We start from the raw sequence: 22,732 nt of genomic DNA, 5'->3' as shown, positions 1-22,732 counted from the left end.
ACCAAGAGGTTCAAACCACTGCACTGTAAGAACTGAAATTCATTAATAATGTTCCTACTTACTCCTCCAGCCAATGTCCCTTTGTTGGTCTTGATTACTATTGCAAACAAGGACACAACGAGGAGGAACAACGCTGCAATCACCGAGTTCAAAACATCCTGAAACAGCCAGTGGAAGCAAGATATTTATTCTGAAATACAGGCCTGAAGGAGAATGTGGAGAGTTCCCAACACAGAAGGGATGGTTAAAAACGGCTGGATTGCCATGAAAACAGTTACAGCAATATCCATGTGAGAGGACACTGACACCCAGTGGTATGATGGTAAAAACAGCGTTTATAGTAAAACTTCCTCATTTTAACTATCTTCTGTTGGTTTTGTCTCAAATTTTTGCAACTTGGCTACACTACACGTACAAAAGGGAGGTAAGAGGAGAACTTGTTAGTATTTGAGCGAAAGTGTGTGAGTAATTTGTGATGTGAAGGTGTTACACAGCAAGGCAAACGGTGCTGGGAGGGACTGTTATCGGATCCAGCACAGGTATCCAGGAAGTGATGAAACAGAACGCTCCGTTAGGAAAAACTACTTCAACCTGCACAGAACACTGGGGCCTGCCTCACCTGTACCGAAACAATCACTGAGCCAGCTGCCAATGTCCCCTGGGGCAGGTGATTCTTACCGTTCACCCAGCAGCTGCGACAGCCAGGGGACATCTCAATATTCACGGCCAGGGGACATCTCAATACTCACGGCCATCAGTACTCACAGCCAGAGCACCCCGGTACTCGGGGCTCACGGTACTCACAGCCAGCGGCCAGTAGAAGCACCGAATCTGCGCGTCGAGCCTCAGCAGGTAGAGCAGCAGGAACAGGAGGGTGATCCCCGTCTCCATGCCGGCCAGCGCCGCGTAGGCTTCGTGCGAGCCCGAGGCCATGAAGCAGATGAGGGCGGCCAGCGCCACCAGCTGCGGGACAGGAGGGGACGGGGGTGAGCGCCGGCCCGGGCCGAGCCGTGCCCGCGGGCCCCGGGGCCAACCCCGGCCGTACCGTGCGGGAGATCTTCAGCGAGCCCCGCGGCGAGCGCAGGAAGGTCCGGTCCACGTCCAGCCGCCCCATGGAGCGCCCGCGGCCCTGGCGGCTCGCGGCGGGAGCGGCTCGCCGGGAGGGCCCCGGGAGCCGCGGAGATGCCGGGGCCGACGACGCAGGTGACGCCGCGGCCATGGCCGGCGCTGCAGCAGCCCCGCCTCAGAGCGCCGGGGCAGGAAGTGCTGGCGCGGCGGCGGAAGGGCCGGGACGGGCCGGGGTGGCTCCGGGCGGCGGCGGGGATGGGCCATGTGGCGGCGGGGCGCGGCCTGGGCGCGGGCCCGGCGGGCCGCGGGCATTGCCGGCCACGGCCCCTCAGCGGGCCCGCCCCGCGCCGCTGCCGCTGCCGGCCGTAAGTGCGGGGCGGAACCGCGGGCACGGGATGGGATGGGCCGGGCGGCCGCCCCTGGCCCGGCTCGGCTCCGGGCGGGCCCGCGGGATGCACTGGAGCGGCTCCGGGGGAGCAGGAGCGGGGGCGGACCCGAGAGCGGCTCCGGGGGAGCAGGAGCGGGATCAGACCCTGGAGCGGGGTCAGACTCTGGAGCTAGGTCAGACCCGGGAGTGGCTTTGGGGGAGCGGGATCAGACCCGGGAGCGGGATCAGACGCAGGGTCAGACCCTGGATCAGACCCGGGAGAGGCTCCGGGAGAGCAGGAGCAGGGTCAGACTGCAGCTCTGACCGGGTGGCCCTGCCTTCCTGCCGTGCTTGGCTGGGTGAAGGGGCTCATAAACTCAGTTTGGGCTTGGACAGGTTTTATACCGCAATTTTGAGTTGTTTTGGAACTGCTCTGTAATCCTCACCCTTACCTCGCCAGGCTGGGAGTGCTGCTCCAGCTGCTCTTTCCAAAATTCATTTTTCCTCTGCACAAACCCGCTGAGGAGCAGCAGATGTAGCAGAAATCTGGTGAAAGTGTGAATGCTCACTGCTGGGCTCTCAGCAGCGTCAGGGACAGTGGAAAACTTCAGCTAAATCTTGTGTCAGTCAGTGCCGCAATGTGTCTGTTACATGACCCAGTAATTACCTAAAACCTTGAAGGTTGATAATTTAGAAAATAGTCATATTAAGCCATAGGAACCTAAAAATGTGCTGGAGGGTCTCATCTTAAGAGGCTCAGTATAACCAAGTTATGATGGCTTTGATTTTAACTGCTGTTTATTTCCATTCTAGATAAGCATCTGATAAAAAAGGATGCTAGAAAGAGAATTGTAAGTATTTGCATTTTGTTCAGAAAGCAAAGTAAAAAGTGCAGCCTCTTTCATTAGAATTCCATTATAATTTGAGTGTGTGTGTATTGGCAGCCTTAGGCCATAGCTGTGTCATTGTGTAGTGTTGGGTCTGTCACTGGGTCATACTCTGTGCAAGGCTACACTGAAAAACTGTAATAAAATTGTGAGAGATCTGTGCAAAAATTATGAGAGCTTCTGTCAGGACAGTGGCAGTTTCGGTTCAGTGTTGCACGTGTAGCCTTGCTTTATATAACCCCTCTGGGCTATAAGTTATTTTAAGACAGTTGGAAAAAAATTCTCTTAGTTTATTTTAGTTCAGTTTTCTGCAAATAAAAGTGTGATCCCTCTTAAGGTTTAAGCTATCTATATAATGGATGCTGGAATTATTACTTCAGCTGGCACTTATTTTAAGTTGGGAGTCAGGTCTGTGGGGTGGGTTGTGGCAGAGTGGGGAGCAGCAGGTGACCCTCTGGAACCCCTGAAGTCCTGGGAAGGGGAAGGAAGCTGGAAACAGGGCAGGGGGTGGCAGGGAGGGCAAAAGGGGTAGTGTGGGACAATGACAACAGCCAAATGGATCCCCAGTGCCTTCCCATGAAATAATCTCTTCCCAGTGGAGGGAGCTGGCATGTTAGAATGGGGAGGGTGCATTTCTGCCACACTGTTCACTGCTCTGCCTGCTGTGGGTCTCAAAGTGACTCTGTTTTTCACCAGATCTGTATCGAGGGCAACATTGCCAGTGGAAAAACAACATGCCTGGATTATTTTGCACAAACTACCAGCATTGAGGTACTGGGTGCACATTTCTTTGTCCTTATTTCCCTCACTGAGCAGCTGCTTGTCTTGGATCCAGCATATCCTTGGGTGTGTTAGGAGGGATAAGCAGGGGCTGAGCTGGGGCACCACCCCAACCTTTTATTGTTAAATTGCAGCAGAGGAATGTAGATCACATATGGTATGTACTGGATGCCAAGATACCAGTAAAACCTGTGAATCAGAGTTTGTACCTTTATAAAATAACAGCAACCCACAGAGCATGGGCATGCTTGGACTTGTCTCTGCCATTTCATGCCACTGAAATCTTAGATGAGTCTGGTGAAAGCAAAGGAAAGGATTATTGTGTAAAAACACCTATGCCATGTAACAGGGATCTCAGTGAATAGATGGCTCTTCTAAAAGAAGGAAAACCTGTTAGAACTGTTTCAGGAGATTTCTTAGACTGATCTGGTATTTGATTTCGTGTTGCTTAGAACCAGGTTAGGGGAAGGTCAGGCTTGTATTTTAAACAAAATCAAGGTTAAACCTCAGTGAGCAATTGATTTTGTACAACAGATATTAGTGCTTTCCCCAGCAGATATGGTGACACAATTGGTAATAAGTTTTAGGCGTCCTCCTAGAAATGCTGGGCTGCCAGATGTTATTTGAGAATTTAACAGGAATTGTCCTTATGAAGTAATTAACTGTTAATCTAAAGGATAACAGACTTCAATTTGCATGCAGTGCAGCATTTTTAAGTAGCTACTTCAGTTCCCAGGCTGATGAGATCCTCCTAGGCCTGACTCTACAGTATTATTGCAGATTTAGACCCTGTTTGAACCAGACCAGGTCTCTTGTGATTTTATCTATTCAGTGTGGAAGCTTTTCTGATTCATTTTGTGAAATATTTGAATACATTTTGTTAGAACACAAAAACAAAATGAACACGAATGTGGTAGTAGTCTGATCCTCTTCCTTTGCTGGCAAGTGTTACTTACTGAAAAATTAATTTGTGAGGAGATGGGCTAATCTAATCAGTGTTTAAAAATGCTGAGAAGACATTGGGTATTGACATTTCTCTATTTTTAGCAGTGTTCATTATTATCTTTTGTGTTACAGAATTTAGTGCTATTTTTTAAGGATGAGCTTTCTAATACAAGTCCTGAATACTCTGATTTACTGCACAAGTATTCCTTGAAAATAGTTGTACACTTGTAAGGTCACATTAAGTATTTTGAATCTAGGATGTGCTTAACATTGAGTAATTATTTTTAACCAGGTTTTGAAGGAACCCTTGAGCAAGTGGAGGAATGTTCGAGGTCATAATATCCTGGTGAGTGGCAGAAATTATTTCTGCAGTTACAGTGACTTTTAGCAAGACATGTGTGATGGTGTTTATCAGCCAACAAAACTGCTGCAAAAGGTGTGATCCAAATCTCACACAGCAAAACCTAAAGTTCCATGAAGCAAAAGATCTGCTGTGATTAACACATGCGTGTAATATGAACATTGTGTATAAAATGTGTTTTTGTCAAGGACTGGGTGTCCAGTGGGGTGTGAGTTAAAGCAATTCCCAGGAAGGTAAGCCCTGAGTGTGGCAGTTGTTCCTAAATGTGCTTGTGCCTGTTTCAAAGGAGGGAAGGATGTCACTCGAGGTGGGGGCTGGATCCCATCAGTTAATGTTGTTTGACTGGAGTTGTGTGAACAGCTCTGGTGCCCCCAACACAAAAAGGACATGGAACTGTTGGAGTGAGTCCAGAGAAGGCCATAGAGGTACTGAGGGGGACTGGAGTACTTGCCCTGGAGCCTGGGAAACTCTTCTGGCTGGGTGGGCAGGGCTGGCACAGGGTGCCCAGAGCAGCTGTGGCTGCCCCTGGATCCCTGGCAGTGCCCAAGGCCAGGCTGGACACTGGGGCTGGAGCAGCCTGGGACACTGGGAGGGGTCCCTGCCATGGCAGGGGGCACTAGGTGGATTTAAGGTCCATTCCAGCCCCTTAACACTGTATGAATCTGTGATCCTGTGGCTGCTGCAGATAAGGAGAATTCAGCCCAGTGAGGTGTTGAGGGCTTCTGTTGTCTTTCGGGTGGCTGAGGATTCTTGGAGCTGTTCCCCCAGGGAGCAGGAAGCCTTGCTGGGCTGCTGGAAGTGGTCCCTGCTGTCAGTGCTGTGCTTGGGGCTCAGCCCCTCTGCACAAGCCCCAGGTGCCTGAGGGATCTGTGCTCAGCTCTGCAGTCTGTGGGGTGGCCACACCCCAAACCATACTTGCCCTACCATGTGTCAAATACCATAAGTGTTGGCACAGACCCTCTGGCACAGTAAATTGACTTCCTGGGGGTTGCTGCTGCCTTTCTGATTGTTAGTGAAGGGGTGGGATCACTTAATTCTTGTCAAACCTGATGTCAGCTGTCTCAGTGCACTTAGAGCAATGCTTTGGGCAAAAGCTTCCTAAATATCCACCTTCCTGTTGTGCCGTTTGTCCTAACAAATGTCCATCTGTCCTGCTTCCATTCTCTGACCCCAGGGCTTAATGTACCAGGATGCTTCAAGGTGGGGGATAACTCTGCAGACCTATGTCCAGCTGACCATGCTGGAGCAGCACACCAGGCCCATGGTGAGGAAACTTCTTCTTTTAATTTTAAGAGTAATTAGATATGGTTATGAGTGCTAAATCCTTTTAACCTTGTATTCAAGAGTTAAGATGCTGTGTGTGTTCATTCTTTGTTCTTGCAGTGAGCAGGAATTTCTGTGGTGCAGATATTGATATGCCCAGTGTGTGCTCTGGGGATAAAACCTCTGCCTCCTGCCTGCTCACAGCTTCCCCAAACTGATCCTGCTGTTTGGGCACGCCCTCCAGAGCTAGGCTTACACAAATCTCCTCATTTCATGCCAGTCACTTGTCTGTAATTTCATGATTTCAAATCTTTGGCAAACACCAAGTAATCTCGTGTTAGAATTCATAGTACTGCTTTGTGCTCTCTAGTACAAATTTAGCCATTGCTGCTTCTGTTTATGCAAAATACTTTCATTTTCTATTGTTTTTTTCAGGTGGCTTACATCCTTTTTTTTTCTTGTAATTTTTTCTTTTTTTAATATTAAATTTCACATCCTACCTTTTCATCAAGACTTCTTCATTATTTCCTCCTTGAAAGACCTCTTGTTACATTCTGTGCTGGATTCCATTCCCTGATTGCAAGACCTAGTCTTAGATGCCATACTTATATTTTACTGATTGTTCTTACGTTCTGTTTTCTGAGTTTGTGCCAGGGCAAACTTTTAGCAGTGTCAAATCTGAAATTGGCATATATAATCATTAGGTTTTTTGGAAGAGGTGTTTTTCCAAAGCATTAGAAATCCTGTTTTGTTGGAGAAGAAGCTAATTCAAGAATTGCTGAGGATTTCCCTGTAATTCAATCAGAGCTTTTTTGTTATTTGATCCTTGTTGGAGCCATTTTTGCTTTGTTAATGTGCAGAAACCTGGGTGAGAAGTTGCTCTGCCAGGCCCAAGAGTGCCAGAGGATCTCCCTGCTCCAACATGAAGTGCTGGTGGAACACATGCAGGGCTGGATCTGTCAGCTGCAGTTATTTCTTTTAAAAGTCTTATTTCCTTTCTTGAATGTGTCTGATGTCAGCCCTGTGCTGTGACCCAGCAATGCATGGGATGGGCAGCAATTTAGGGAGCAGTAGTTCCCATTGTCCTGCAGATGCCAAGTGGATTGCTGATTTTTAGTACCCTGAGTTTTCTTGCACTGCTCAGCTGAATGCTGAGCACTTGGCTTTGAACTGGTGTCTGAATAACAAATTAGAGCAAGAACAGGAGTCCTTGTTTGTTTTGTGGCTCCCACCCTCCCAGTAAGTTTGTTTCTCACAAGATCTGAAAATCTGTTTCATATGTGCCATGTGAGTGTGAAAAGGAGCAAGCATGAGAATACACAGAGTAAAGTTTTGTGTTGCAGATTTCCCCCATAAGGATGATGGAGCGATCGATTCACAGTGCAAAACACGTTTTTGTGGAAAACTTGTATCGAAGGTATGGCATGTGGTTTTCTACTTTACTTTCTTGGATTTATTATTTTAAATATATATCTAATCAAATGATAATTTCTTTGGTAATGTGCATTTAAGAGCAGTGGCAGTGTGTTTGGTATGGGGTGTGCTGCCCACTTCCTGTAGGACTCTGGAAAACCTTTTTCAGCAGTGCTCCTGAATATTTATCATACAGTACTATTTAGGGACCATCTATTAAAATTATCTGCTCTCCAGCTGAATGCCCAAATCTTGCTTGAATCAAGCACATGCTGGACAGGTAAAAACCCACAAGGATATAAAGAATAAGACTATAGGAAGGAGAGAACTGAGCAGTGTTATCCAGCCTGACATCCAGGATTGGCATTTCTTGCAAGCAGGGACTCAAATCCTGTGCTCTTGCTCAGAATCAGGATTGCCAGGATCACAATAGACTGCAAGCCTTGGTAGGCTGTGAGTAAAGAAAAAAGAATCACCTATCACCTGCCCTAGGTACAACTCACCTGTCTCAAACTAACTGAAATAGTGCAGGAGTCAGGGGTTTCTTTTTTTGGAATGCTCCTTCTGTTGAGGAGTGTATGTGGCAGATGGGTTTTAGTGGGTTTTTCAGTAGCCTTGAGGGACAAACCCAGTTTGTGCCACAAGGTGTCATCCATGCTGCATAAGCACCTCTCTGCCATGGAAATGGCTTTGGAAGTGGGGAGGGACACTGTATTCATCCCAGTCCACACAGTGCAAACAGCCTGGAATATCCTCATTTTTAGTTACTGACTTCTTTTTTTCATTGTAGACAAAGTGCTTTTTTCCCAAAGACTTGGTTGGCTATGAGGCTAAATCTGCTTGTGTCACCTCTGTGAATTAATGTGATAATAACAAAAATTTTAAGGGCTCCTGAGATGTTCTGTGGCTTCAGCACTTTTTAAATGCTGGAAAAAAGGCATTTGCTTTCTTTTGTTACAGCAAGCTAGAAGGCAGCTGATAGTACCAGCAGCAAGCCAAAAGAAAAGAATAAGTAAAAGAATTTTAAATGAAACAAGGAATAACTGAGGAATGTATGGAAGTAGCTATTTTTTGGCACATAAAAAATGAGTCAATCTGGCTGTGTTGGGTGAGTTTTAAATGTGTGCACGTGGGTGTGCAGGGTGTGCTGTAGGTGAGCACTGCAGTTCACTGTTCCTCTGAATCCATCACTAGTTATGATGGAAAACTTGCTCTATTCATGTCAGACTTAGGCAGTAAAAACATGACTTGGTAGGAGTCAAATGTCAGCAAACTTAGGAAATTTAAACACCATTTTGTGCCTTTTATATGCCCTGGATCTTTATGTATCTTGAGCCAGATTCCCAGGATTACCCAGGGAAAGCAAAGGTGTGTTGTCTGCAGGGCAGGTCAATGCAGAATTGACTTGGATGTGTTTGTCTTTTAGGGTAAGAGCAGTGGAGCTTTTTATTTTTTCTTTGTCCAATTCCTTTCAACCTTCCTGCTTCCCCCATCTATCCTGGAGAAAAGTAGCACAGTCAGAGTTTGGCTGATGTAGTTCCCTGCTATCCAGAACTGATGGGTAGAAGAGCAGCAGTGACCAGTGTTACCCTTTTCTGGATAGCAGATCAAGAGGGCAGCTGGTACAAACAGGGACAGGGATTTCCATAATTAGGGCAATATCTTTATTACTTTTGCTTAGTTTTGCAAGTGATCAAAGCAAGTTGCCAGGGAACTGGTTTAGGTAATTTTCTTCAGTCCCATTTAAAATGGCTTAACTGGTCTTAATCATTCAGCTGGAGATCACAGGAGCCTCCTAACTCCATCTTTTAAAAATGTTTTCTATTGTAGAAGCATTTAGGAGATACTATGGAGTATGTGTTATTATCACCAGTTTTGAAGAGAGGATACTGTAAAATTAGTAATATTTGACAATCAGGAATATGGTTATAAGTGAGAATTGATCCACTTACAAAAACATAGTATGTGATTCTAAACATGCCCTCAGTAACTCCCTTTTACTGGAGTTGTCTGATACTTTAGTATTGTTGCTGAGATAACTTTGAGACATTTATCTCCAACATTCTGTGCTCTGAGTTCAGAGTTCCAGCATATTGGATATTTCACTACTCTTTCCACAAATACTTCTTAGAGTGGGAGTAAATTTATTGACACAGTGACATTATATTTTTGCTGCCTTTTACCGTGGCTTCTGTAAGGAATTGTTGGTGCTGCTCAGTAAATCCAGCCCTTCTGGTGACATGTCCTGGGACAGATTTGAACTGATGCTGATAGAGAGAGAATCTGAGCAATAACTACCATTGAGAACTTAAAAAAAAAAAAGGAAAATATCTGGTCTTTCTATTTTATAAACAATGGTTTTTGTGGCCTTCAGTTTGGGTGGACATAATGTTGGAGTAAATGGGGAAGGATTCTGGTCAGGTGAGCAAAATGAAAGTTTGGAGTTGATCTCTACATGCTTAGTGAGTGATGCCTCTTGTGTTTGTGCAGTGGAAAAATGCCAGAGGTGGATTATGCTGTCCTGAGTGAATGGTTTGACTGGATCCAGAACAACACTGATGTTTCAGTTGATTTGATAGGTAACGACTTCGTGGGTCTGGAGGGCTGTGTTTGTGGATGGGTGCCTTTTCTGGGAGAAAAAATGATTCTTGTTTCTTGGCTCATAAATAATCACATGATTCAGTATAAAAGTGAGCACCATCAGACAGCTTGGCTTTGTGGGTGGTTCATGGGTTGATTTGTGGCAGTGCCAAAGGGGAGGACTAATGGTGGTACCCAAGCCAGGATCCTTCTCTTTTATAGTTTGTGAAGGGAGTTTCTTCTTTGCTTTTAAACCTGATCCTTGAACATAACTATTAAAACTTTTGTTCCTGCAGTTTATTTGCAGACATCTCCTAAAGTTTGTTATGAGAGGTTAAAGACACGATGCAGGGAAGAGGAAAAAGTCATTCCTCTGGTAAGGAGTTCTTCTGATATATGTGCTTACAAGAAGCTTTGAAAATGGAATTATTCCAATCTAAATACTAAAATTATATCCTGAGTATAATGCTAAAATGTGGTGCAGCTGTTTCCACTGCAAAGTAAAGCCTGAATATTGAATTTTCATTTATTTTTAAAAAACGCTCTGTTATGCATGCTGACTCTCACAGGTGTTCTGCTGCAGTAATCAGTGCACTGTAGCTGAATTTAGGTGCAGTATTAATGAACTACTAATCTTCTCTAGGATGTAAAAGTCAATTGCCTTGGTACCATCAAATGGCACAAAAGCCCCCAGGTGGAGCATGGATACCTGGGCTTGCAGGTGCTGGGATTTGTGGGGGCACTTTGTTGGCTGCTCTCACCAGGATGTTTGTGCATGGAAAGTGTCTCTGCTGTGGCTGAAAAGAAGCAACTCCTTGAAAAGTGTGAGCTTGGGAATCTGCTTTAAAACAAACTGTGGTGATGGAAAGTCACTTTCTGTGCCAATTTACAGCATGGCCCTTCATGCCACAAGGCTTCTAAAGAATCCTGACCAGACATAAATGCACTTCCTTCTGCAGCTCTGGGTGAGTGGCTCAGCAGAAGCAATTGTCACCTGAAGATCTGTGCAAAGAGCTGAATTTTGGGCCATGTGAAATTTTAGCTTGAGAATAAATCCTCCTGTAATGGATTTGAAGAGCCCTTGTGTTATTTTGCAGCTCTGCTGAAGAGGAGGGGAGCAGTTATGAATGAGCAATGTGAAGTGGTCTCCATGAAGAAAAAAAAGACCAGTTGATGACAGGCAGAAGAGGTTTTAGAGGAAATTGAGTTATGAGAAAGTGAACTGGGAATTTTAGGGAAATGTATTGACAGTGAAAGTGCCTCCCATATATGCATTTTGCAGCCTTGCCCTTTTTGTCCTGACTTTATTGTATTTTTCTTTGTGAAACCTTGGACCACATTGTACCTGTGGGAGAGAATCATGGTTGCTTGATCTTAAAAGGAGCTGAGAGCCCTGTGCTCCTGAAAGCTGTGTCTTTGACATCTTCCTGGAGTTAAATTTTGTACTGGGAATTAATTTTTCTCAAAAACCTTTTGATGCTTTTTATTTTTTTGTTAGTGGAAGATATGTGTTGCAGGCTTTCATATGTGTCTCTTACCTACTTCCCAGATGGATAAAGATTGCAATGTGTGTGTTATCCCTAGGCATTTGTGTTATTCCAGTGCCTCTTTTCTAGGAATATTTAGAAGCTATTCACGAGCTCTATGAAGAGTGGCTCATTAAACGTGCACTGTTTGAAGTTTCCTGCCCAGTACTTGTGAGTATTGTTTTAACCAATTGTGCTTCCCAAATGGGGGCATTGTGTAGTGGTAAAAGTAAATAAATCTGCTTTTCTGATAACCTTTAGAGAAGGACAGCCTCTGACAAATGAGATGGCTGTTAGTGTATGGCATAAAAATGGGGTCTGCCACCTCTGCAGGGGAGTTTGAGGGGCTGTTCACTGGGATTGCTTGCAGGATCAGCTGTGTAGCTTTTCAGGGAATGCCAAATTCCCAGCAGAAAGCAGCTTGGGCAGATCCCTAGGAGTATCTCAGTTTGGCTGCACTGGTGGTCTTGTTCTATTTCTGCTCAAAGACACTTATTTCCAGTGTTCATCTTCTTCTTTCCAAGGTTATTGGAGCTGACCATGACATGCAGAAAATGATAGAGAAATATGAAGAAAACCGGGACCAAATACTGAACCCACCTAACAGACAACACCATTTGTAGAAGCCTGTGACTGTTGTATCAAAAATAATCTATTGAAGTCTGATTGGGTATCTTTGATATTTAAATATAATGGGTATTGTTTTTGCACTATGCTTTGTAGAATGTTGTATATTGATCAGGAAGAGAGTATGAGCCAATTCCCTTTGTGTTTTTAGGTTTTCCATCAGCTTTACTGTGACAGTTCCGTTCAGCTAAAATATGGCTGTTTCCCTCATTTCCCACTTCACTGCTGCTTCCTAGAAGTAACTTTAGTGTCTTTTTTTTTTTTTTCCCCAAAGACAACCCTCTTTTTGTAACTTAAAATAAACAGTTGATTACAATGCCCCTCTGAGGGGAAGGGTACCTGAGGTTTCTCTTAATAACCTCCTTAAGGTGAATTGGGGTGAAACAACAGCAAATGGCCAGTGTGTGTACAAGGGAGGTTTGATTATTACAGAGCTGTCAGCCTGGTCCTGTGCCCAGCAGATCATCCTGAGTGTGAGCACACAGGATAACCACAGGATCAGCCCCAGCCAGTCTGGCTTTAGGAGGGGCACGTCCTGCCTGATCTTCCATGGCCAGGTGCCCCTCCTGGTGGGTAAGGGAAAAGCTGTGGATGTATCTCCCTGGAATTCAGGAGAGCCTTTGATCCCCTATCCCATGGCAGCTCCTGGAGAAGCTGCAGCTGCCAGCTTGGCCAGGGCCATCCTTGGCCCAGAGTGGTGGTGTCCTGGTTTGAAGGACAGGTGCCTGCTAGGAAAGGCAGGAGCCTTTCTTGAAATGGAGAATGTAAACCCCCTCCCTCCAAATTACTAAAATTTTGAAATTAAGGGGCTCTCAGCCAAAGAACAGGAATAACAGTTCTTGGCTAGGAAAATTAAAATAGAAATACAGTATTACAAAGAACAATCCCAAAACACTGCCAGAGTCAGAATCCAAGCTGACACCCATCAGTCAGTCAGGGTGTTGGCAGCAGTCCCATTCAATCGTGGCTGCATCCTCCTTCAGTGGCAGATGTGGTTCAGCTGGAGCAGTGCTCCTGGAGAAGGTGCAGTTTTCCTCCAAAGGTCCAGAGATGTAGAAGGGTTGGTTTTCCTCTGGAATCCAGTGGAAAAAGGCTGCTCTGATGTTCCAAATCTCAGTTTTTATCTGGGTAGGAAAGGCTTGGCTCCTCCCCCTGGCTGGAGCATCTCCCAGTGGGATGATGTAATTATATCAGTCATACAAATGGGACTCAATGGTCCATTAACAGAAGATATGTTCCTGGAGGGAGGATGGGTTGTAGAAAAGATAAAGACTGCCCCACTTGGTTTTAAACATGGCCCATTAGCAGAGGATATCTCCCACAGAGATAAGGGTCACTGCCCCACCTGGTTTCAGCAGATGGTGATAGAATACACACTTTTGGGCACATCCTGTATTGCAGCCTAAGACAGCTGTGAATGGGATTCCCCTGGGATCCATGCTGGGACCAGTCCTTTCTAACACCTTCATGGATGGTCTGGAGGAGAGCACTGAGTTGACCCTCAGCTAAATGGGGTGGGAGTGGGATCTGCTGAGGGCCCTGGCCAGGCTGGGTGGGTGTGCCAAAGCCATGAGGTCCCAGGGGTCAAGGGCCAGGTGCTGCACTGCAGCTCTAGGGGGAACCTGGGTGTGGCACTCAGTGCTCTGGGCTGGGTGACAGAGTGGTTGGTCACAGCCTGGACTCAGTAACCTCCAAGGTATTTTCCAACCTCAGTGATTCTGTGATTTTCAAACTATTCAATTGCAGTAGAAGGAGGGGTGCATCTCTTTGGGGTCTTTTCTATTCAAGTACAAAACCACCACAAAGCATGGAAGGCAAGGACAAGAGTAGGTAGTGGAAAGAACTCACAGCAATGAGCATTGTTGGCATTTTGATATCCATGGCCAGATTAACGTTCATCTTGATCCCTTGGGGTGGTACCACCACACAGAGGTTCAGAGGGCTGCAGACATTCAGTTCAGCATGGGAACAGGGAACTGATTGCTCCTTCCAGCTGTAACACTGAGGGCCCTGCAGAGCCCCCTGGCAGGAGCCAGGGTGTTCTGAGGTCTGGCTGGCCTCTGCCTCTTGCCCACTGGTGCTCCTGTGCTGTGTGGGCACCTTGGAGCTGGGCAGGAACTGGCTCCAGGAAGGTGCTGCCCTACCCTCTGCTCCCTTGTTCCCCTTTCCAGGCACATCCTGAGTGGCCTGAGCTGCCTGAGGCACAGCAAGGCATTGACCCTTCCTGCCCAGGCCCAGCACACTTCATACCAGAGGGGGGATGTTTGTTATTTTATTATTGGAGGAAACCAATGAAGTGCATTGAGTTAAAGTAGCTTTGTTAAACAGATCTTACCAGTTTGAAATGGTGTTTTGCTCTAATCCTGCCCACATTAATGCAACTTTATTGATTTCAGAACTTCTTTCTGCTCTACAGGACATCACAATATAGCTTAGTTCTGAAGAGAACTGTGCACTGGTAGTTCCCACTGAATTCAGTTCAAAAAAATTTTAAAACCCCTCAAAACAGTTTTCCTAAGTGATTGCAGAATGGCCCTGATGGTTTTTTCAGCTAGGTTTTTTTTTGAGAGCTTATTTTATTTGTGTTCATGAGATCCCCAGCCTTGCTCTGGCTGAGCTGAGGAGCAGTGAAAATACATAGTGCATGGGACTATGTTTGTTATTCTTTTCTAATGTTTCTAAAAAAATCCTAGAATTAATTAATTTCTTAACTGGTTTGCATCCTTTGATTTTACTTCTTTTTATAAAGAAAAACACAGGTTTTTTTTTGGGTTTATATAACGACCAGTTTATTATGACCTGTAAGTACTTGGAGAATAGAGAAAAACAGTGGGTTTCAGGAAATGCTGAGTTGCCCTGCACTTGTGCTTTACCCTTTGGGTTTTGCCTTCAAGGGAATCCTTTCAATGCAGCACTTGGACTGCTCTCACATTGATTTTCTGGCTAATTTTAGGGGAATGATCCCAGAAGTACAGAATGTATTTTTCTCCTACTGGATTTGGTTAGTTCAGCTGGAACAAGCAAGGCTTCATTAGCACTTTGATCACTATACAGACATTTGTCAGGCACTTGTGCAGGATAGAAACACTCATGTGGCTTTTCAACAATATCTGATGGTGCTGCTTTTGCAGGGTTGTGGTTTGCCTAAAACCCATTGCATGGAAAGAACCACACCCAGTCAGGCACTGCAGCTCCTGTCCTGTTACTCCCATCTGATGAGCTGTTTCTTTTCTAAATCACTGCAACTTGGTAAGGGTAAGTGCACAGAGAGAGCATTTGCTAGTGAAGTACTAAGCTGGTCCTAAAGCATGTGATCCCAGGAATGCCATTCTACTGCTCTGTTGTAATCTTTAGAAACTGAGCTTAAAAGTAAGACTTTTGTCTGCTAAGTTATTACCTGATTGCAGGAGCATTCCAGGTATTCTTGATACCTTCTGTTAAACTTTCAAAACCTTTTCTTTTCTAAGAGTCCAAAAGAATTATTTCTTTGGAAATGGTTCTATTAATTTGAAGCTCAGTCATCTGCAATTTCTTCTTAATTTTAATTTCACTGTGGACATACATTTTGTACAGCACAGAAAATGTCATTTAATGGTTTAGTACAGAGAATCCTGCAGCCAAAGGATGCCAGGACACAGCCCTGTTAGGGCTTTCTGTTCCTAGGAACTTTCTGATCCTAACACCCATTTCTCACAACCCCACCCAGAGCTGAAGGCAGTCCTGTCCCCTGCTGTTACCTTGGGCAAGGTTCTGTTTCTCTTACACTGCTGGAATCAGGGGATGACAGAATTTCAACCATTAGTTGTCCAAAAAGCAAATCTTTATATTTTAGTTCATGAGGTTTTTCTAGTCTAATCCAAGTGTGCTCCTCTGAATTTTTTCAGGGATGAAAATTAATTATAATTAGATTCAGCTAATATTTTAACTGTACATGAAAGACATTTTTTAGTATTCAAAACTGAGCTCCATACTGGCCACTATGAAGAAAATTAACTCTACCCCAGCCCAACCCAGCACATATTTCAGTGCTATTGAAAAGCTACTTGAAGTGGTATTAAAGTGTCTTTCTAGGTAACAACAGAATTTTTAGGGTTGGAAGGGACCTCTGGAGGTCACCCAGTCCAAGCCCTGCCCAGGCAGGGTGACCTGGAACAGGTGACACAGGAGCTTGTTCAGGTAGGTTTGGAATGTCCCAGAGAGTCTCCCTGGGCATCTCCTCCAGGGCTCTGCCCCCTCCAGGAAAACAAGTTCTTCCTCATGTGGAGATGAAACTTACTGTGTTTTAGTTTATGGCCACTGCTCCTTGTCCTGCTGCTGGGCATTACCCTCTGACACCCCTTGGAGATATTTGTGTAAAGAAGCACTGGAGCTGTGCCTAAGCACAGCAGCAGTGTGCTTTCCTAAAAGATTTCAGAGCTGTGTGTGACACAGGCTCTCAGTGCTGGGACTCAGTTTCCAGCTGATCCAACACTCCTGAGTTTTCCACACAGCACTCCCACCTGCAGGATATCCCTGATCCTGCCTCTGCTGCTCACTGGGATCCTTCTCTGAACAATTTTTTTCCTGCCACTAAAATGGTGGAGAATGAGATTTTTTTCCTCCTCTTCATTTTAGTGAGATGAACTGGCCTGCAGAAAAAATTCTGTGAACTTCTGGCATAGAATTAAAGTCAGAAGCAGGGGAAAGAGAAATGGCAGGTGTAGCTGGACCTCTCTCCCTGGTAGCAGTGAACAGTTGCAATGCTCAAGGCTTCACTTGGAAATTGTGGTGGTGGCCACAAAATACTTTGGTAACAAATGGAGGCAGATATAAAACCTGTAACACAAGTTAATTAATGCCTCTAGAGAACCAAGGGTTCAAAGAGCTGTTTCCCTCTTTACAGCTGAAGGAATGTTATCAAACTTTCTAAACCTGTTTTCAGCTGAAGTCAGGAGGAAGATTAGCTCAGACACAGCTTCAAAGGAATGCAGAGAGTTAACAGGAGTACACTCCAGCATGGCATTTCTAAAGCTGGATCTTCCAGCTTAGAAGAATTTACCTTGTACTGGAAGAGTATTCCAGGAATAGGTCTGGTAAAGAAAAAAAGAAAAGTAGGATATCCAGCTGAAGAAACCTGTCTGGCATTAAGAACAGCCAGAAGGAATGTGACTCATGAATTAAATGGATTGAAATTTATAGAAGTTAAAGGTGACCATTCAGGGTTTTGCATCAAAGGAACCATTGAGAATTTGTGTAACTCCTGCTATTTACTGTCCCAGAGCAGTGACGTGCTTTGGGTTTTTTGAACAGTTTTGACAAAGCTAATCATCTCCCAAACAGGATCAAGGCCACAGGTGAGAGGACAGTCGCCCCAGGTCATTACAAATAAAGCACTGCAGACTCAGGTGTGATGGCACAGCACTGCCTGCTCGGTTCTGTCGATGATGACATAAGGCTCCTGGGTGTCAGACTCTTGGGAATTACAGCTCTCCAGCTTCCCTTCCCTGCCTCCAGCAGAGTCCCCTGCAGGCTGCAGCAGGCTCCTCCTGCCCTGAGTGCTGCTCCTGCCCCCGTGTGAGGGCCGCACATCAATGCTTTGGGGGGGGATGTAGGTGAGGTTGGGGGGCTCTCTGACGTGCCTGAAGCACTCAGAAGCTGGATGTGCCTTGGCAGGATCCATGAACAGTCTCTTGCTGTCAGTAGTGGAATCCTCCAAGTGCCCAGCAGTACAGCACAGAGGTGAAGCTGGCTCAGTGTGTGATGCTGCTCTGTTGTGCAGCTCAGCATTAGTCAGGTATGTATGTTTTATTTGGGAACGATGAAATTCTCTAACGTGCCTGTCACTTGTTCCTGCATAGGCCACTGCCTCAGGCTGGCCAGTTTCCTCTACTGGATATGTAAGTTCTTCCTGAGCATCCCTGATTTGTAGTTCTGTGAAGGTTAAAGACAGCTCACAAACATCCTCTTCCCTGGGGACGCTGCAGTTTTGGGCAAAGTCTTTGTAGGGCAGAGACTTCAGCTCAGTGGGCTCATCACCAGGGGCTGGGTCTATGCAATTTATGGCATCATTAATTTCTGCTTCAATGGATTTTTCTGGGACTCCTGAAGCTTCAAACTGCAAGGTGGTTTTGCTGTGACAGGAGCTGTCAGCAAACAGGGCAAAGGCTGGGGGGCCGCTGGCTCCTGGGGACAGAGGTGCAGGCCCCAGCACTCGTGCAGCCTCTGCAGCCCCTGCCAGGGCAGGCTCCTCACTCAGCCTGCCTCCTGGCTCCTTCTCCAGAGCCTTTGGAGAGAGAGCCTCGCTGAAGATGGGTGTCTGTGCAATGACAATGTCACTGTATGTGGTCAGGAAGTCCTCGCTGTCTGAGCACTTGCCTGGGAGCTGTGTGCTGTCACTGCCTTGCCTCTGGTGCTCCTGGAGGCTGCTGGGGGATGCAGCAGCTACTGACTGAGCCACACTGATCCTCAGATTCCCAGCAGCTTCAAAGGATGCAGCACAGGCAGCTGAACACTTCTGCTGGGGAGCAAGGCACAAAGGTGTCTCACTGTCCCCTTCATTTCCCAGCCTTTCAGTGTCTCCTCTCTGGGGTGTCTGATCTTCCTCACCCTCCTCTCCTTGATGCTGCTGTGTTTGTGCTCCCTGCTGCAGGCTCTGCTCTAAAGTGCCTTGTTTTTCTTCATTTGTCATCTCGAGGATGGCTTCACACTCAATTCTTGCCAGGAATATCTCAAATGCAGTCTGCTTCGTTTCCTCATTGTTTCTCTTTTTGACAAGTGAAAACTCAGTGGCTGTAGTTGCAACATAGCCTATTTTCTCCAGGACTGCTTTCACAACATCCTCTGGGAGCACTGGCTGGATGTAGTACACAAAATTCCCAGTGAAGGTCTGGAACAGAACACAACATGGAAAAGCTGGTGAGCACTGGGGGAGTGGTGCAGGGAAATGTGAAAGAGTTGATTTCCTAAAGATCAAAACTACTTCAAAACTTCCTTAGAGCTTTCAAAAAACTCTTTCCTAGAAGTCTGAGTTTTGAATTGCAGTGAGTGAGGCTTTTCTATCAGCACTATTTTGGCAGCCTCTTAAGCACTGTAGTTTTGCTACAGCACATCAGTTTCAGTGAAGTTGTTCCAGTTTAAACCTGCTGGGGTTTTGGCTAAAAGTACCAGTATTCAAAAAGAAAGAGAATAAAGAAATAATTTTAGTCAAACTAGAGAAACTTAGAAATAAACCTTTTGTGTTCCACTGAACCTAAGCTTTTTAAACAAACAGAGGTTCATGGAATGAATCACTGAGATCTTCTCTAAAGAAACTGATATGATGCACTCACTGTGAATCACATTTCTCAACTGGTGACAAGTCTAACATTTTCCTTTTCCATGGTTCAGACTCCTGTTGTGACCTTTACTACCCTTGAATTAAACTGCCATTTTTGAAAGTACCTTTCTGAAGAGAGACTATTATAACAGAAATCTTGTCCAAACACCTCTCTTTGCACAAGCTGTCTGCAAAATACCAATAAAATGCTGCTGCTATGCAATAACTTAAAAAAAAACTGTTCCATGTTTGCTTGGTTTTAGAGTTACCAAAGGCATGAGGCCTAGTTTGTAACCTGGAAGTGGTTTTTGGTTTTGTGTGAAACCCTGTGACAGGAGAGACTTTTCAGAGCTGGGCATGACCAACTCCTGGCAAGTCAGAAGGTGTCAGAAGGACAGAGGTGGGAATGCACAGTCAGGATTTGCAGGGATGGGGTACCTAGTTTTCAGGCTGCCCAGCTTGGGACAGACCAAGGCTGATGCCTGAGCACCAGTGTCACAAACAGGTGGTTCAGGAGAACAAAACTGACCCCCAGAATGGCCACAATATAATTTTCAGATAAATCTGTCAGCAGTACCCTGCACTCCTCACCTTCAATTCCTTCTGGAGGGGGGGGCAGCTGCAGGGACATCAGAGCAGGAGAGTGGCAGGACATGTGAAATACTATTCCATGTATTTCAGTAGCTTTTAATCAAATCTGTACTTGCACAAGGTACTGGTTGTTTTCCAACTTGTCCCTTGCAGTAGAATCATTTCAGGTCTGCAGCAGGCTGTCTTATACTTTGGGTTACCCACTGTGGTCTTCAAAGTTGAATTTTAATGCAGCCTAGAATTCTTGTGTTAGGAAAAGCTGAACCCACAAAGTGTAGACCTGACTATCTTATGCTTTGCCCTTTTTTAGGGAGATGAAAGAGAAGAACAGGAATCTACAGTTGTTTGAGAATGCACAGGTGAGACCTACGTGCAGGAAGAAGGAAAGAAATGGCTTTTCCTGACCAGTGCCTGTTGCCAAAGCAAGGGCACCGAGTTTGCATTTGGGTGTTTGGGGAGTCTGCTTACATTTGGTGTGAAGATGGCTGTGCCTTCTGGGCTATCAGATGAGTTCAGTGTGCTGGGGAAGTGGGGTAACCGTGACCACCCTGCTGCAAGAAACAGCAGCGTTTCCTCTTTCCAGGGAGCTGTCCTTCCCACTCTGCCAGCTGCAGGCTGGGATCAGGGACCAGAGGCACTGGCCTTTGGCACCAAGCCACTGGTGATGGCCACTGCTAAAAACATCCCTACTTATAGGCAGATTTTGGCAGGAGCTTAGTGTGATGAAAGCCAAAGCCTTTTAGAGTAGCTTTTACCTTCTCTGCTGTCTCACACAACGAGGGGCTCCCTTCCCAACCCTGGAGCTGCTCAGCACTCCTGGCCCCAGCGAGGACAAGGCCTGTACAGGCCACTGAGAACCTCTGAGCAGTGCTGCACCTGCTGGGCACCCTGAGCGGAGCAGGATGTGCCCTGACCCCGCTCCATATCCCCAGCAGGATGTGCCCTGACCCCGCTCCCTGTCCAGAGCAGGATGTGCCCACGGCCCCCCTCCCCGTCCCGGTGCCGCTCCAAGCCCCGGCCCGGGAGGCGCCCCGCAGCGCGGCCGTGCAGTACCTTGAGGGAGCGGATCTCCCGGCGCCAGGGGCACAGCAGGAGGTTGACGCAGAGCAGCTCCAGCAGCTCCAGCGCCCTGAGCAGGTCGCGCAGGGCGCGGCCGCCCCGCGCCCGCCGGCAGCGCTCGGCCACGCCGCGCACGTCCAGGGCCCCGCGGCGCCCCGGGCCCAGCAGCCGCCGCGCCCGCGCCTTGAGCGCGGGGTCGGCGCAGGCCGAGAGCTGTCCCTGTGCCGCGCGGGCCGCCAGCTGCGACACATACTCCCGCAGCAGAGCCGGCTCCGCCATCGCGCCGGGCCCGCCCGGGACCCGCCCCGCGCCGCCATTGGCCTGCGCTACCCGCGTGCTGAGCGGCCATTGGTGCTCTCGCCTGTCAGTCAGGGCGGGGGCGGAGCCCCGCGAACCGAAAGTGAAAGGCGGGAGGGCGGTGCGGGCTCGGGCTGCGCGTGGCGCGGCGGGGCGGGGCTTGTCGCGATAGCAGCGCTGAGGTGAGGGCTGCTCCCGCCTGCCTGCGGACACCGCGGCTGTCGCTGCGCCACTTCTGCACTTTAACCTGGTTTGCGCAAAGGAGGGGCTGCTGGTAACCCACCTAAAGCTCCCCGATCGTCCACAGTTTGCACCGTTTGTACCTTCTAACAGAGGTATCAGCATTCATCGGTCACAAATTGTGCAGCTTTTGTGTTGGTGAGTGCTCAGACCCCTCTGCTGGTTGTGTCTCTTATGCTGATCGGCCCTTCAGATTTTTGGAATTTGAATTTTCAAGTCACCACCTGTGGCCACCATGATGTTGTGTACCTGTGTGATTTCACAAATTGATAAATATTCTCTCATATTATTATTATTTTAATTCAAAAGTCTAGAAATTATTTTTGTAGTTTAAGGAGGGGAATAATTTGTCAGGCTGTACCAAGACTACTCAGATCAGTTGGATGTGGTTTCCATTTAGGAAATACATCTTTGCTCACCTTGCTGTGCTAAAAAATGATCTGTTTGAGTATTTCTGGGATGATTGGCCTATTATTTCCTGGCTTTTCATCTCTTCCCTTGGTGATACATTGTCATTTTCAGTGTCCTGACTTCAGTAATATGACTCTGAGCTTGGACACTGCCTTGTCCCCCGGAGCAGGAGGGACTTGACTGCTCCAGTGCTTGCTCCTGACAAAGGTTAAATCCAAATCGAAGTGACTGAGGCATAGAGTTGCTTCCTCAGCAGCTGCTGAGTTGTGGGTGGTCCCAGAGGTGTAAAATAAAAAGAACAGAAGCAAAACCAAATAGGTGTGTGTTCTTTACTAAAAGTTCTGTATAAGATCAGTATACTAAAAATTGAAGCAGAAGAGACTACAGAAATACAGGGTTGTTATCATGTAGCAAGAAATAGCATTTCCAGTTTTCTTTCTGATTTTATTCATATAATAAAGCAAAGGCCTGTGTTAAGCCTGGGTTTTAGCATTGCTATTAGAATTATGCAAGGATTAGGATAGTATTTGATAGCAGGAGATTAATTTCTCAAGAGCAGCATCACTCTGCCAACTTTGCTGAGATTTATCCATGATCTACAATATTTTCAAGAAATAAAAGCATGTACTTATTGCATCATTATAAGGAATTTCAACACTTGCAGTAGTAGCATTGGAAGCTGTTGGAGCAACTTCAAAGCTGCAAATTTCTCTCTGTAATGTTTTACAGCTAATTGTTTTCTTTCTAGTGCTGTCAGGATTTATAAGCTCCCCCCATCCCCCACAAGCTTTGTTGGATATCAGTCAATTAAAAATATTAACAAGAGCAGAAAATGCTAAACCACTCCTGCAAGTGATGTTGGTATCACTGAAGGCAGCACACTGCCTTCAGTTCAGTTTGTTTTTTAATTGTGTATGTTTGTAATGAATCACATAACCCAGGTATTCAGTGGTAACTTAGAGAAATGCTGCAGTGTGGATGTGGATGTTTTGGTTGGCTCCCATATCTGTGTTGACAGAGCAG

The 22,732-nt window shown here is 46.4% G+C and overlaps 2 protein-coding genes across 6 annotated transcripts; one reads left to right on the top strand and one right to left on the bottom strand.

Annotated features, from left to right (window-relative positions):
• The first annotated feature begins 1,045 nt into the window (after positions 1-1,045).
• TK2 (thymidine kinase 2) lies at positions 1,046-12,160 on the top strand. 5 transcript variants are annotated; one of them, XM_079316411.1, is made up of 10 exons: positions 1,249-1,433; positions 2,249-2,286; positions 3,019-3,093; positions 4,340-4,393; positions 5,583-5,672; positions 7,015-7,088; positions 9,575-9,663; positions 9,961-10,040; positions 11,281-11,361; positions 11,715-12,160. In XM_079316411.1, the coding sequence occupies exons 1-10, from the start codon at positions 1,331-1,333 to the stop codon at positions 11,811-11,813; spliced, it is 783 nt and encodes a 260-aa protein (XP_079172537.1). In that variant the 5' UTR covers positions 1,249-1,330; the 3' UTR covers positions 11,814-12,160. The 5 variants fall into 5 exon arrangements, 4 of the variants coding, with proteins under 4 accessions (XP_079172534.1, XP_079172536.1, XP_079172537.1 ...); XM_079316409.1 differs by lacking the exon at positions 1,249-1,433 and adding an exon at positions 1,469-1,629; XR_013775636.1 differs by lacking the exon at positions 2,249-2,286 and having other exon boundaries at positions 1,046-1,433; positions 11,249-11,361; positions 11,715-11,782.
• Positions 12,161-17,195: 5,035 nt separating this feature from the next.
• Positions 17,196-21,080, bottom strand: LOC306807134 (uncharacterized protein). The gene is made up of 2 exons (XM_079316436.1): positions 20,756-21,080; positions 17,196-18,682 (listed from the first exon to the last, which is right to left on the bottom strand). Exons 1-2 carry the CDS (start codon positions 21,038-21,040, stop codon positions 17,198-17,200), a joined length of 1,770 nt encoding a protein of 589 aa, XP_079172562.1. The 5' UTR covers positions 21,041-21,080; the 3' UTR covers positions 17,196-17,197.
• Positions 21,081-22,732: the final 1,652 nt, after the last annotated feature.

The sequence above is a fragment of the Erithacus rubecula genome, assembly GCF_903797595.1.
Source record: "Erithacus rubecula genome assembly, chromosome: 12".
Classification (NCBI taxonomy): Eukaryota; Metazoa; Chordata; class Aves; order Passeriformes; family Muscicapidae; genus Erithacus; species Erithacus rubecula.
Note: the sequence above shows the minus strand (reverse complement) of the source record. Positions and strands in the feature narration are given on the sequence as shown.